This window comes from Ursus americanus, chromosome 20 (assembly GCF_024610735.1).
Source record: "Ursus americanus isolate L20-20 chromosome 20, mUrsAme1.1.p, whole genome shotgun sequence".
NCBI lineage: Eukaryota > Metazoa > Chordata > Mammalia > Carnivora > Ursidae > Ursus > Ursus americanus.
The window spans coordinates 28,187,207-28,201,902 of NC_142146.1; the positions used below are offsets into that span (position 1 = coordinate 28,187,207).

The window sequence follows — 14,696 nt, forward strand, 5'->3', positions numbered from 1 at the left end:
CTAGTATATCTTTAATACGTAACTTTGAATAAACAAACATTTACTATCTAAACAAAAATTCTGGAAATACAATATTAAGTAAAAGAAAGTATACTTACTTCAACCTTGCTCCTAGATGTGTTGAGAATATTAAATGAGACACTTTGTGAAGGCACTCTATGATATATAAAATATTCTACACACTTCAGAAACTGATAAATGCTGGCTAAACTTCAAATGCAAGCAACACACCCTATGATAACAGTATAATTAAAGTCAGACCGCCTAAGTACAGTCAAGCTCTCTATTACTTACTATATGTGTAACCTTGGGCAAGTTACCCAATTTCCCTAAACCTCTACTGATTTATCTAGAAAATGAGGATAATTATTAGCACCCCCTTACAAGGCTATTTTGAAATTTTAGATTATTTTTTTGGCTATTTTGAAATTTTAGTAAATTAATATGCCTAAGACACTCAAGAACACTTGAAACTGACAGCCAATAAATGTTAAATAACTTATTTAAATAATTCAATGTGAAACAAATATTCTGGTAAGTGGAATAGTTTTGCATTTTTCCTTAACTTTCAAACCATCCACAGAATCCTCTAGAATGATTTTATTACACTAATGGAAAAAAATTAATAAAATAGCAATTCCTGAGGGCTTAATCCAGATCCTACTGGAGTTTAAAATAATATTCACAACCCACAGTCACAATAGGACACAAACCCTAGAAAGTTAGAAAGCTAAGAAACAATAAAATAAAATTGTATTAAAGTACAATAATCATAGAGAGATCCTTGACTGAATTTTTTCTAATACTGGCCTGAAGTTCATCATTTATTTTTACTTTTCCTCCTAAAATTTGCTTACTGTAGACAATTTTAGAGCTGTAGTAAGAATTCTATTCTGTTAGACAACATTTTAGTTCATAAGAGAGAGGTCTCCATTTTAGTCCACACAAGGAGGGTCATCATAAGAAACATAAAAAGGACTGAAGTATTAATATATGCCATAACACGCAGCAACCTTGAAAATATTTTACTAAGTAAAAGAAACCCCACAAAAATGCCACATATTGCATAGTTCCATTTATATGAAATATCCAAAATAGGCAAATTCCTAGAAACAGAAAGTAGATTTAGTGGTTCCAGAGGCTGGAGGGAGAAGTAAATGGGGAATAATTGCTAATGGGCATGGGGCTTCTTTCCAAGATGATGAAAATGTGAATTATTTTGCATGCGAATTATCTCAATAAAAAATGTTAGAAGCTGGGGCGCCTGGGTGGCACAGCGGTTAAGCGTCTGCCTTCGGCTCAGGGCGTGATCCCAGCGTTATGGGATCGAGCCCCACATCAGGTTCCTCCGCTATGGGCCTGCTTCTTCCTCTCCCACTCCCCCTGCTTGTGTTCCCTCTCTCGCTGGCTGTCTCTGTGTTAAATAAATAAATAAAATCTTTAAAAAAAAAAAAAATGTTAGAAGTGCACCAGGTGGGGGGGAGCTTCTTTTTTAACATTAATACAATCATATTAGAGTTTCCAGACTCCCATCTGACACATACCTAAATCAGAAATTGCAAACTGACATTACTAGGAGCAATCGTCCTTAAAAAGGAAGGATTTAGGTGAACTGTTAAGAATTAGGAGTAATTTCAAGACAAGATTATAAGTCAGGATTTTTCCTTTAGTATTTGGTATATATACCTAAAGGACATTACAAAAAAGGAAAATCGAAGAACAAATCATTTATGAACCTAAATACAAAATACGGTATCAGCAAACAAAATTCAGACTATAAAAAAATTTTATAGAACATTTACATTATTCTATATTACTTATCTTGTTTACATTTATTAAAGTATTTTTATAATAAGTCTATTTAACACATTAAAAATAGAAAATTGGAACAGACCAACTACTAGAAATAAAATTGAATCAGTAATCAAAACACTCACAACAAACAAAACCCCAGGACCTTAAATTCTACCAAACATTTAAAGAAGAGTTAATACCTATTCTTCTCAAACTATTCCAAAAAATAGAAGAGGAAAGTAAACTTCCAAATTCATTCTATGGGGATGATACCAACACAGACAAAGACACCACAAAAAAGAGAACTACAGACAAAAATTTCTGATGAACATATGTATAAAAATCCTCAACAAAATATTAGCAAACTGAATTCAACAATACATTTAAAAAAATCATTCACCATGAACAAGTGGGATTTATTCCGGAGGATGCAATGGTGGTTTAATATTCACAAATCAATGTAATACATTAACAAAATGAAGGATAAAAATTATATGATCATCTCAATAGATGCAGAAAAGGCATTTGATAAAATATAATATCCATTCATGATAAAAACTATCAACAAAATGTTTTAGCAGGAACATACCTCAAGATAATAAAGGCATGATATGAAAAACCCACAGCTAACATCACACTCAATAGTGAAATACTGAGAGCTTTTCCACTAAGATCAGGTACCAGACAAGGATGTCCACTCATACCACTTTTATTCAATATAATAATGGAGGTCTGAGCTACAGTAATTGGACATGAAAAAGAAATAAAAGGCATCCAAATTGGTAAGGAATAAGTAAAACTGTCACTATTTGCAGATAACATAATATACAGAGAAAGCCCTAAAGACTCCACCAAGACACTATCAGTATTGAAAATGAGCTCAGTAAGTTATAGGACACAAAATTAATACACAGGAATCTGTTGCATTTCTATACACTAATAACAGAGCAGGAGAAAAAGAAATTAAAAAAAAATTCCATTTAAAACTGGACCAAAAGGTCTGAATGTAAATGGGCTAAACGCCCCAATCAAAAGACACAGGGTATCAGATTAGATAAAAAAGCAGGGGCACCTGCCTGACTCAGTCGTTAAGTGTCTGCCTTCAGCTCAGGTCATAATCCCAGCGTTCTGGGATTCAGCCCCACGGCTCCCTGCTCAGCGGGAAGCCTGCTTCTCTCCCTCTTCCACTCCCCCAGCTTGTGTTCCCTCTCTTGCTGCCTCTCTCTCTGTCAAATAAATAAATAAAATCTTAAAAAAAAAAAAAAAAAAAAAGCAAGACCCATCAATATGCTGTCTGCAAGAGACTCATTTTAGACCCAAAGACACCTCCAGATTGAAAGTGAGCGGGTGGAAAACCATTTATCATGCTAATGGACATCAAAAGAAAGCTGGGGTGGAAATCCTTATATCAGACAAATTAGATTTTAAACCAAAGATTGTAATAAGAGATGAGGAAGGACACTATATCATACTTAAAGGGTCTACCCAACAAGAAGATCTAACAATTGTAAATACTTACGCCCCTAACATGGGAGCAGCCAATTATATAAGCCAATTAATAACAAAATCAAAGAAACACATCAACAATAATAGAATAATAGTAGGGGACTTTAACACCACCCTCACTGAAATGGACAGATCATCTAAACAAAAGATCAACAAGGAAATAAGGGCTTTAAATGACACACTGGACCAGATGGACTTCACAGATATATTCAGAACATTCTATCCCAAAGCAACAGAATACACATTCTTCTCTAGTGCACAGAGAACATTCTCCAGAAGAGATCACATCCTGGGTCACAAATCAGGTCTCAACTAGTACCAAAAGACTGGGACCATTCCCTGCATATTTTTGGACCACAATGCTTTGAAACTTGAACTCAATCACAAGAGGAAAATTGGAAAGAACTCAAATACATGAAGGCTAAGGAACATCCTACCGAAGAATGAATGGGTCAACCAGGAAATTAAAGAAGAATTAAAAAATTCATGGAAACAAATGAAAATAAAAACACAACTGCTCAAAATCTTTGGGATGCAGCAAAGGCGGTCCTAAGAAAGAAGTATATAGCAATACAAGCCTTTCTTAAGAAACAAAAAAAGGTCTCAAATACACAACCTAACTCTACACCTAAAGGAACTGGAGAAAGAACAGCAAATAAAGCCTAAACCCAGCAGGAGAAAAGAAATAATAAAGATTAGAGCAGAAATTAATAAAAATAGAAACCAAAAGAACAGTAGAACAGATCAACAAAACCAGGAGCTGGTTCTTGGAAAGAATTAGTAAGATTGTAAACCCCTGGCCAGACTTATCAAAAAGAAGAGAAAGGACCAAAATAAATAAAATCATAAATGAAAGAGGAGAGATCACAACCAATACTGAAGAAATACAAACAACTATAAAAATATATTATGAGCAACTATATGCCAACAAATTAGACAATCTGGAAGAAATGAATGCATTCCTAGAGGCATATAACTACCAAAACTGAACCAGGAAGAAACAGAAAATCTGAACAGACCTATAACCAGCAAGGAAACTGAAGCAGTCATCAAGAACCTCCCAAAAAACAAGAGCCCAGGGCCAGATGGCTTCCTAGGGGAATTCTACCAACCATTTAAAGAAGAATTAACACCTATTCTTCAGAAACTGTTCCAAAAAATAGAAATGGAAAGAAAACTTTCAAGCTCTTTTTATGAGGCCAGCATTACCTTGATCCCAAACCCAGACAAAGACCCCACCAGAAAGGAGAATTACAGAACAATATCCCTGATGAACATGGATCCAAAATTCTCACCAAAATACCAGCCAATAGGATCCAACATATATTTAAAAGGATTAATCACCACGACCAAGTGGGATATATTCCGGGGCTGCAAGGTTGGTTGAACAACCGCAAATCAATCAACATCATACCCTACATTAATAAAAGAAAAGACAAGAACCATATGATCTTCTCAATAAATGCAGAAAAAGCATTTGACAAAGTACAGCATCCTTTCTTGATTAAAACTCTTCACAGTGTAGGGATAGAAGGAACATACCTCAATATCATAAAAGCCATCTATGAAAAACCCACAGCGAATATTATTCTCAATGGGAAAAAACTGAGAGCTTTTCCCCTAAGGTCAGGAACACGGCAGGGATGTCCACTATCACCACTGCTGTTAAACACAGTACTAGAAGTCCTAGCCTCAACAATCAGACAATAAAAAGAAATAAAAGGCATCTGAGTTGGCAAAGAATAAGTCAAACTCTCACTCTTTACAGGTGATATGATACTTTATGTGGAAAATTCAAAGACTCCACCCCAAAACTGCTAGAACGCATACAGGAATTCAGTAAAGTGGCAGGATATAAAATCAATGCACAGAAATCAGTTAGATTTCTATACATCAACAAGACAGAAGAAAGAGAAATTAAGGAGTTGATCCCATTTACAACTGCACCCAAAACCATAAGGTACTTAGTAATAAACCTAACCAAAGAGGCAAAGGATCTGTACTCAGAAAACTACAGAACACTCATAAAAGAAATTGAGGAAGACACAAAGAAATGGAAAAACATCCCATGTTCATGGATTGGAAGAACAAAGATTATGAAAATGTCTATGCTATCTATAGCAATCTACACATTCAATGCAATCCCTATCAAAATACCACCAACTTTTTTCACAGAAATGGAACAAATAATCCTAAAATTTGTATGGAGCCAGAACAAGACCCCGAATAGCCAGAAGAATGTTGAAAAAGAAAAGCATGCTGCACTGGGTGTTATATGCAAATAATGAATCATGGAACATCACAGCAAAAACTGGGGATGTACTGTACGGTGACTAATATAACAAAATAAAAATTATAAGGAAAGAAAGAAAGAAAAAGAAAGAAAGAAAGAAAGAAAGAAAGAAAGAAAGAAAGAAAGAAAGAAAGAAAGAAAGAAAACCAAAGCTGGTGGCATCACAGTTCTAGACTTCAAGCTCTACTAAAGCTGTAATCATCAAGACAGTATGGTACCGGCACAAAAACAGACATAGATCAATGGGACAGAATAGAGAACTCAGAAATGGACTCTCAACTCTTATGATCAACTAATCTTCAACAAAGCCGGAAAGAATATCCAATGGAAAAAAGACAGTCTCTTCAATAAATGGTTTTGGGAAAACTGGACAGCCACATGCAAAGAATGAAACTGGACCATTTTCTTATACCATATACAAAAATAGACTCAAAATGGATGAAAGACCTCAATGTGAGACAGGAATCCATCAAAATCCTTGAGGAGAACACAGGCTGCAACTTCTTCGACCACAGCCTCAGCAACTTCTTCCTAGACACATCGCCAAAAGCAAGGGAAGCAAGGGCAAAAATAACTACTGGGACTTCATCAAGATAAAAATCTTTTGCACAAAAAGGAAACAGTCAACAAAACCAAAAGATAACTGAAAGAATGGGAGAAGATACTTGCAAATGACATATCAGATAAAGGGCTAGTATCCAAAATCTATAAAGAACTTATCAAACTCGACACCCAAGGAATAAATAATCCAATCAAGAAATGGGCAGAAGACATGAACAGACATTTCTGCAAGGAAGACTTCGATATGGCCAACAGACACATGAAAAAGTGCTCAACATCACTTGGTATCATGGAAATACAAATCAAAACCACAATGAGATACCACCCTACACCAGTCAGAATGGCTAAAATTAACAAGTCAGGAAACGACAGATGTTGGCGAGGATGCGGAGAAAGGGGAATCCTCCTACACTGTTGGTGGGAATGCAAGCTGGTGCAGCCACTCTGGAAAACACTACGGACGTTCCTCAAAAAGTTGAAAATAGAGCTACCCTACAACCCATCAATTGCACTACTGGGTATTTACCCCAAAGATACAAATGCAGTAATCCAAAGGGGCACCTGCGCCCCAATGTTTATAGCAGCAATGTCCACAACAGCCAAACTATGGAAAGGGCCCAGATGTCCATCGACAGATGTATGGATAAAGAAGACGTGGTATACACCACACACACAATAGAATATTGCCATCAAAAAAAAAAAAGAAGTCTTACCATTTGCAACAAGGTGGATGGAACTAGAGGGTATTATGCAAAGCGAAATAAGCCCATCAGAGAAAGATAATTATCGTATGATCTCGCTGACAGTGGGATTTGAGAAACAAGGCAGAGGATCATAGGGGAAGAGAGGAAAAAAATGAAACAAGATGAAACCAATGAGGGAGACAAACCATAAGAGACTCCTAATCTCAGGAAACAAACTGAGGGTTGCTGGAGTGGAAGAGGGTGGGAGGGCTGCGATGGCTGGGTGATGGACATTGGGGAGGGTATGTGTTGTGGTGAGCGCTATGTATTGTGTAAGATTGATGAATCACAGACCTATACCCCTGAAACAAATAATACATTATATGTTAATAAAAAAATTTTCAAAAAAATAAAAAGGGAAAAAAATGTAAAATAAAATTTAAAAAATTAAAACTAGAACTACCCATATGATCCAGTAATTTCCCTACAGTGTATTTACCAAAAGAATATAAAAACACAAATTCGAAAAGATATATGCACCCTTATGTTTACTGCAGCATTATTTACAATAGCCAATATTTAGAAGCAGCTCAAGTGTCCACTGAGAGATGAATGGATAAAGAAGATATGGTATATATATACACAATGGAATATTACTCAGCCATTAAAAAGAATGAAATCTCATCATTTGCAACAACACGGATAGATCTAAAGAACGTAATGCTAAGCGAAAAAAGCCAGAGAAAGACAAATTCCTTATGATTTCACTCATACACAGAATTTAAGAAACAAAACAAACAAACATAGAAAAAAAGAGAGACAAATCAAAAAACAGACTCTTAACTACAGAGAACTGATGGTTACCAGAGGGGAGGTGGGGGATGGGAAGGATGGGTGAAATAGGTGAAGAAAATTAAGAGTACACTTATCTTGATGAGCAGGGGATAATGTATAGAATTGTTGAATCACTATACTGTACACCTGAAACTAAGATAACACTATATATTAACTATACTGGATTTAAAATTAAAAAAAAAAAAAGGCAAGGCTTAAAAGGATCAAACTCATTCCAAGTAACTTAATTGTACAACACAACAATCTGACACCATATGAGGGAATTCAGCACTTTAACAACCTAAAATTCACAATCAACAGAGAAAGAAACTGGGTGGCTGGGGATGAGGGATTATAAGAAAACCTATTCTACTATAGATTTTCCTATATCTTTTCAATTTTACACCTTGAGTCTATACTACCAATCAAAAAGTATTAAAATAAAAATCACTAAAAAATTTAAAAATTATGGGGCTCCTGGATGGCTCACTCAGTTAAGCAGCTGCCTTCAGCTCGGGTCGTGATCCTGGAGTCCTGGGATCAAGCCCTGCGTCAGGCTCCCTGCCCGGTGGGGAGCCTGCTTCTCCCTCTCCCTCTGCCCGTTGCTCCCCCTGCTTGGTGTTCGCTCGCTCGCTCTCTCTCTTTTGGTCAAATAAATAAATAATCTTTAAAAAAATTAAAATAAAAAAAAATTTTAATATTTGTCATTTTTAAAGGAGTGAAATCAGAATATTATTAATCTGTATTAGCGCATGATCAAATGAATACAAATAAAACAGAGAGCTCTTGTAGATGTGATTCTAAAATAGCCCTGCCATGTAACACCTCCAGATGGTGAGTTCTACTGAAAATCTGGAGTTCAGGCAGATTCTAACTTCCATATGTTCCAAAGTGTACTTTAAAAGTCTATTATCCAGAACCCTGAACGTAATCTCCCATAGAAACAATACTAGGCTGGTCTAGTGAAGCCTATTTCACCCATGATGTATCTCAAGTGCAGTCCTATACAAAAGAGCATTGTAAAACCCCAATTAAAAAATATGTTGCAGGAGTATTCAGAATTCCCATTTGCAGAGGCTAAAAGCATCCTTCCCTCTGTATCCCTGACATTAGGAACAGGGACTCAATTCCTACCTCCAAAGTCTCCCCTGACTCCAAGCCTCTGCGAGTAATCCCAAGAAACTCAGATAGTGCAGGGACCAAAATGAAGTGAAGGCAGACAAAAGGCATGCAAGGGGCTGGAGGGGATGAACTGCATAAGGACTCTAAGACCATAAAAAACGTAAGCAAGCTTCGCAGCCTTAGCTCCACATCCTTTATTTTGAGGCAAGATGGCATGGTGACGAGACACCTGGGTGGCTTAGTCTGTTAAGCATCTGCCTTCAGCTCAGGTCACGACACCGGGTCCTGGGATCAAGGCCTGCATCGGGCTCCCTGCTTGGCGGGGAGCCCACTTTTCCCTCTGCCTGCCACTCCCCCTGCTTGTGAGCACGCGCGCGCTCTCTCTCCCTCTAACAAATAAACTTAAAAAAAAAAAAAGTGGAATAAAGGAATTAGATGGGTTTAGTTCCAATGTCAGCTTTGAAGCTTACTGATAGGCAACTTAACATTGAGTCACAGTTTTCCTAACTATAAAATGGGGATAACACCTGTTGTTCAAGCTTATTACATAAAGATTGTCACAAAATATGGAAAGCACCAACTACAGTGGTAGTCTCATTGTAAGTCCTCAAAAAATGGAAGCTGGTAATCTTCTGCTGTTACTTCTGAGGACCTCAGAGATTCTGGCCTGCTCTCCCTACTAGTAGCACCTGTCCCTTGAAACAGAGTACTGCTAACCCTTAGGAGTCTCCTAAAACTGCTGTTAACAGAAACAACATAAAACCAGAGAAAACATGGTCCTCTTTCCCCATACAAATGAGGGTGCGAATGACAGATAAATGAATACATCAAGCACTAACATTTCAGAGGAATACAAGTCAGTGCGTTTTACTGATTTCATCATGGTACCCAATAATGAGGGCTGGCTGTGGAAGCAGCAATGGTAGAAGCGTTTAGAACAGTAGGAAGCAGAAAGTAAAAAGGCTGTGGAAACTGCTCCTTCCCCTTCCCTCCTTTTACCCATGGCAATGGCAAAACCTAAACACACAGCAAGGTGAAAAGCAAGAACTGGGGGCTAGAGTGGTCCTAAGTAACTAATGACTTACCATGAAATTTTAGTACAGAAGCTTTTAATTTAATATATAGAATTTGTAGGAGAGAGAAATACAAAGAATCACACCACCTAAGCCCAAAGAAACATCTAAATTGGGGTTGTTTTTATTGCATGTTGAAATCTTTTTGATAAGGATTACCTACTCAAGAGAAACAACAGGAAAATGTGATTCAATATCCAATTTTCCATAAATTGCTTTCTAAAATATAAAATACGTTCTCATGTACGAGCCAAGGTTAAAAGAAAACCCAAAGAAAAAGCTCTTTGGTAATTCAAGTCACATCAAATTAAGTCTTCTAAAATATAGGAAATAGAACCACTGGCCTAGAAGGGACATTCAGAGGCAGCTCCAGCCTCCAGGCAAAGAGAGACCCAGAAGAACCAAAATGGTTATTGACCAGGGAGCCTGGTCCAATATTCAATCACCCAAACCAACACAGGAACATGAAACAGCACTGGATATTCAGTGACTAGTACAAGAAAGTATTATCATCAAACTTATCAAATTCTCTCTGCCAGTTGAAGCATTTTCTCATCTTCTTGTTAGATAAGACATGATTGACAAGTATTCTCTTAACCAAAATGTCCTATAGACTTAAAGACAGTCATTTAAGTTATCTCTCATTTGCTTTCTGGCTCATGGAGCATTTATTCAGAAACGGTATTCTTTATTTCTAACCATTTTCATTTCTATCTTGACTTCTTTCAGTTCCATATATCCCTTTTAAAACAGGACACTGAATCTGGACCATTTCTAAAGAGGCCTTACTAAGTTCAAGTATAATAAGAAGATTACTTCCTAGTTCTAACAAGTTGTTAATTGATCCAAATTCATAGGCTTTTAATATACAGTAGTGACTGGTTTATTCAATCTAAGATGTATTACAAGTCCCAGTTATTTCAGCTGTTTGCATATAGTGAGAACTCTCTAAATCTAGACTGAAATAAACCAGGATCTTTCTGTCCTGCATCTGTGCTCTGCAATGTTTCTTCTAACTGAATTTTTTTTCTTCTTCTTTTTTTGTATGTGAAATATGGAACTGAATCAAGAATATTACTCAAATTTAAGGTTATATCTATTCTCTCCCTTATTTATACAGGCAATAATCACAAAAGCAGCGTAATAGGTCTACCATGATTCCTTACTTAACTCAAACCAATGTCTTCTCATCATCCTAGTAGCTCCTAGATGCCAAGGCAAATGTATACGATATTTGCCAGGTTTATTTACTCATTTGTTATGATGCAACCCAATCAACCAAAAGTATTTTTAATAACTAAATGGATGCTTGAATGTTTTTATGAAATTTGTGCTTAAACATAAGATTTCAGAAAGGTGATACAACCTGTGAGAGCAATTTCTTCAGAAGCTGTGCTATGGCGGGGTCCTCCGGTGGAGGGCAGTCAGGAAGAGACCCATTCCGTTTCTTCTGGCGCACGTGAAGATGTCTGAACAAGCTAGTGATATCTTTAGACCTCAAAGCATAATCAAATATAGAACGACTTACTGGCTCTTTTAAAACACTGAGTAGAACAAGTTTCCTTTCAATCTATATTAGGAAAATAAAAAGAATCAGCCAAAGATACAACATGTAGTACAGTTATTTTCATATTCAGTAAATACAACCTGTACAAAGTTAATATAGGTATTTATTTTCTAAGAAAATGGGAGATAACAACATCTGCAATTTTTGCTTAGAAGAAAAAAGAATACTAGTGACCCTTAAGAGCTAAGGTTTTTCTTTACATTGTTAGCACATGAGTACAAATCTGTGTCTTCCGTACTGGAAGAATAACAGTATATACCCAGGCTAGAAAAATTTAGAAAATGACAGAGACTTTTTCTGGATGCCAAAATGTCAGATGACCTCCTAGATCAAAAAAGTACCTGTGGCGCACAGGTCTAACAGCCAGCAGGTACTGACCGAGAAAAGCCGCTCAACAGTCACAGGGCTGCCCAGCAGTCATCACGTTTCCCAGTAGCTTCAACCCCTTCTAAAACATTACTCTCTCCACAGAGTTCATGGAGTCCTTCCTTTTATTATCCCCAAGAACACCCCCCTTGTCAATGGATATGTAATAAAAAGGATGAGCATACGAACCACAACAAAGAGCGTTTTCTTTAGACATATTTAACTACCTGGTAAGCCAGCCTGCGGAAACCAGCATAAAAGGGTATCTTTTGTCTAATCCAAACTGAAGAAAGGCAAGATTTATGAAGCATATGGATAATTAGCCTTTCAACTCCCAATCCTGGCCTTTCAAAAAATAAAGCAATGGAAACCCCCCAAAAAATAGATATGTGTGTGTGTGTGTGTGTGTGTGTGTGTGTGTGTGTGTGTATTTATATTCCTGAGAAATATATATATATTCCTGAGGGGGGGAATATATGCATATTATATATGTATATAAAATATATATATGTATTCCTGAGAAAACAAAGAGTGGTGTAGAGCTCTAAAAAAACCACCTAATGTCAGATTTTTTTAATGTTAGATTTATTACAGTAAACCACCACTAAGTTATTACAAATGCATGCAATTTTTAATTACCAGGGATACTTCCTCTACATTGTGTTATAAAAGAGTTTAATAAACAAACTTCTAAATGGAATAAATAGCCAAAAGTAGTAAGAATCCCTAGACCAGATTTCCAAGAACACTTATTAAACTTTAAAGGAAACTGGGGCACCTGGGTGGCTCAGTCAGTTAAGAGTCTGCCTTCAGCTCAGGTCATGATCCCAGGGTCCTGGGATTGAGCCCCACATCGGGCTCCCTGCTCAGTGAGAAGCCTGCTTCTCCCTCTCTCCCTGCCTGCTGCTCCCCCTGCTTGTATGCTCTCTCTCCCTCTCTCTGTCAAATGAATAAATAAATCTTTAAAAAAGTAAAAATATAAAAAAATTAAAAATTAAAAAATTAAAAAGGTTGGGGCTCCTGGCTGGCTCAGTTGGAAGAGCATGTGACACTTGATCTTGGGGTCCTGAGTTTGAGCCCCATGTTGGGTGCTGAGATACTACTAAAATAAATAAGCTTTTTAAAATAATTAGTGAATGAATGAAAAAGGCATACTTTCCAATAATATTATCCACCTTTCATATATATATATATATATACATATATATATATATATACAAATTGCTGAGATAAAAAATTAAAAGTTCTACAAACTATGAAATAAGAATGATGATCCCCAGAAAAGGATGAATCTATGGGGAAAAGGATGGAAGGCACAGCCAAAGCCTCCTCATTTCCAGAATATATCCAAGGTCATTTTCTCCAACCAAAGGGAAGGTACATTGGAATATAAAAGTAGCAAAAGCTAGAAGCATGTGAATTTGCAAAAGGGAATTAAGAGTTTTAGTAAAAAAAAAAAAAAAAAAAAAAAAGAGGATATTTCAGAATATTTTAGCAGCCAGAATCATCTCTCAACAGTTCACTCAATTTAGATATTTTTGATACTCAGCTTTCTAGGAAGATAAAAGATGTAAGCACTGACAAGTTGGGTAAATGACTGCTTTATACAAACCAAAAACCTGAAGTTTATGCTATACTGGGAAGAGAGGAAGGGGCCACAAGTCATTAGATTAAAAAAAGATTAAATCAGATTTTAAAAGATTAGGTTAAAAAAAAAAATGAAAAAGAACAGAAAAGAAACCAGAACCAGTTAGTGGTCCAAAAAAACGAACATCTGTAAAAGGCTTTTTCCAATTTATTATAAATGCTGACTTGGGCTAAAATCAGTTATACTTTTTACAATAAAAGTAGGGGCCCGTCAGTATACATTTCCACTATATTTCACTTTAATAGCACGTTTTACAACACTGCACATAAGAAAATAAAGCATGAACTATTGAGTGCTATATTATGCATAACATGATGTATAACACAACAGTCTCTTGAACTTTTCTCACCTTCAGCACTGTTTGTTCCATTAACTAGCTTAAAGGAATGTGAAAATGCTGTAGCCCAATTTAAATCTTTAAAAATTTAAATAAAAATAGGACTTTCTAAACCTTTTTTTAAGGCATACAATTCGGAGAGGACTGACTCCCAGTTGGAACAAGCATACCTGTATTATTGGTTGAGTAATATATGGGTCAAGGTAAGGCATCAGTTTGCAGTATACATCAGCTGTACTTATTTGATGAGCTACTACTGTGATAAATCCTACAGCACCATAGCGTATCCATAGATTGGGATGACACAGAAATGGGGCTAAACAGGAAAAGAAAAAGGTATGGATTTAAACCATGTTCATAAGTAGTTTCAAACTATTGGGATAAACAAATTTGCACTTTATAACACAACCGATAAAGGGATTATATCACAATGTTACTATCAGCTGTCTTCACATACTCAATTATCCTGACATAAACTCAACATAACAAATAATATTCTCTATCATAAACATCAGCAATAATACCATAAAAGAATAAAAAGAGCTATACCTGACTTTTTTTAATGAAAAGGTTTGATCAAATCTAATACATCATTCATAAATTCATTCACAAGGCATTATGAATACAAACTAAAGGCAGAAAATACGATGCCCATTCTTAAAGAGTTTAAAATATAAGATTACGGACGCCTAGGTGGCTCAGTCAGTTAAGCGTCTGCCTTCAGCTCAGGTCATGATCTCAGGGTCTTGGGATCGAGTCCAGCATCGGGCTCCCTGCTCAGCGGGGAGTCTGCTTGTCCCTCTCTCTTTGCCCCTCACCCCAGCTTGTACTCTCTCTCGCCCTGCTCTCAAATAAAATCTTTAACAAATAATAAAAATTTTTAAGAAATAAAATATAATATTAAACCAGAAA

The 14,696-nt window shown here is 36.3% G+C and overlaps 1 protein-coding gene across 4 annotated transcripts in view; it reads right to left on the reverse strand.

Moving 5' to 3' along the window:
* PIK3R4 (phosphoinositide-3-kinase regulatory subunit 4) overlaps positions 1-14,696 on the reverse strand; it is a 77,293-nt gene that overhangs the window by 31,235 nt on the left and 31,362 nt on the right. For all 4 annotated transcript variants that reach the window (XM_045791739.2, XM_045791740.2, XM_045791737.2 and 1 more), the window contains exons 8-9: positions 13,955-14,100; positions 11,233-11,436 (exon numbers count right to left, since the gene is read on the reverse strand). In XM_045791739.2, the coding sequence (XP_045647695.2) occupies positions 11,233-11,436; positions 13,955-14,100 (350 nt within the window). The remainder of the gene's footprint in view (positions 1-11,232; positions 11,437-13,954; positions 14,101-14,696) is intronic.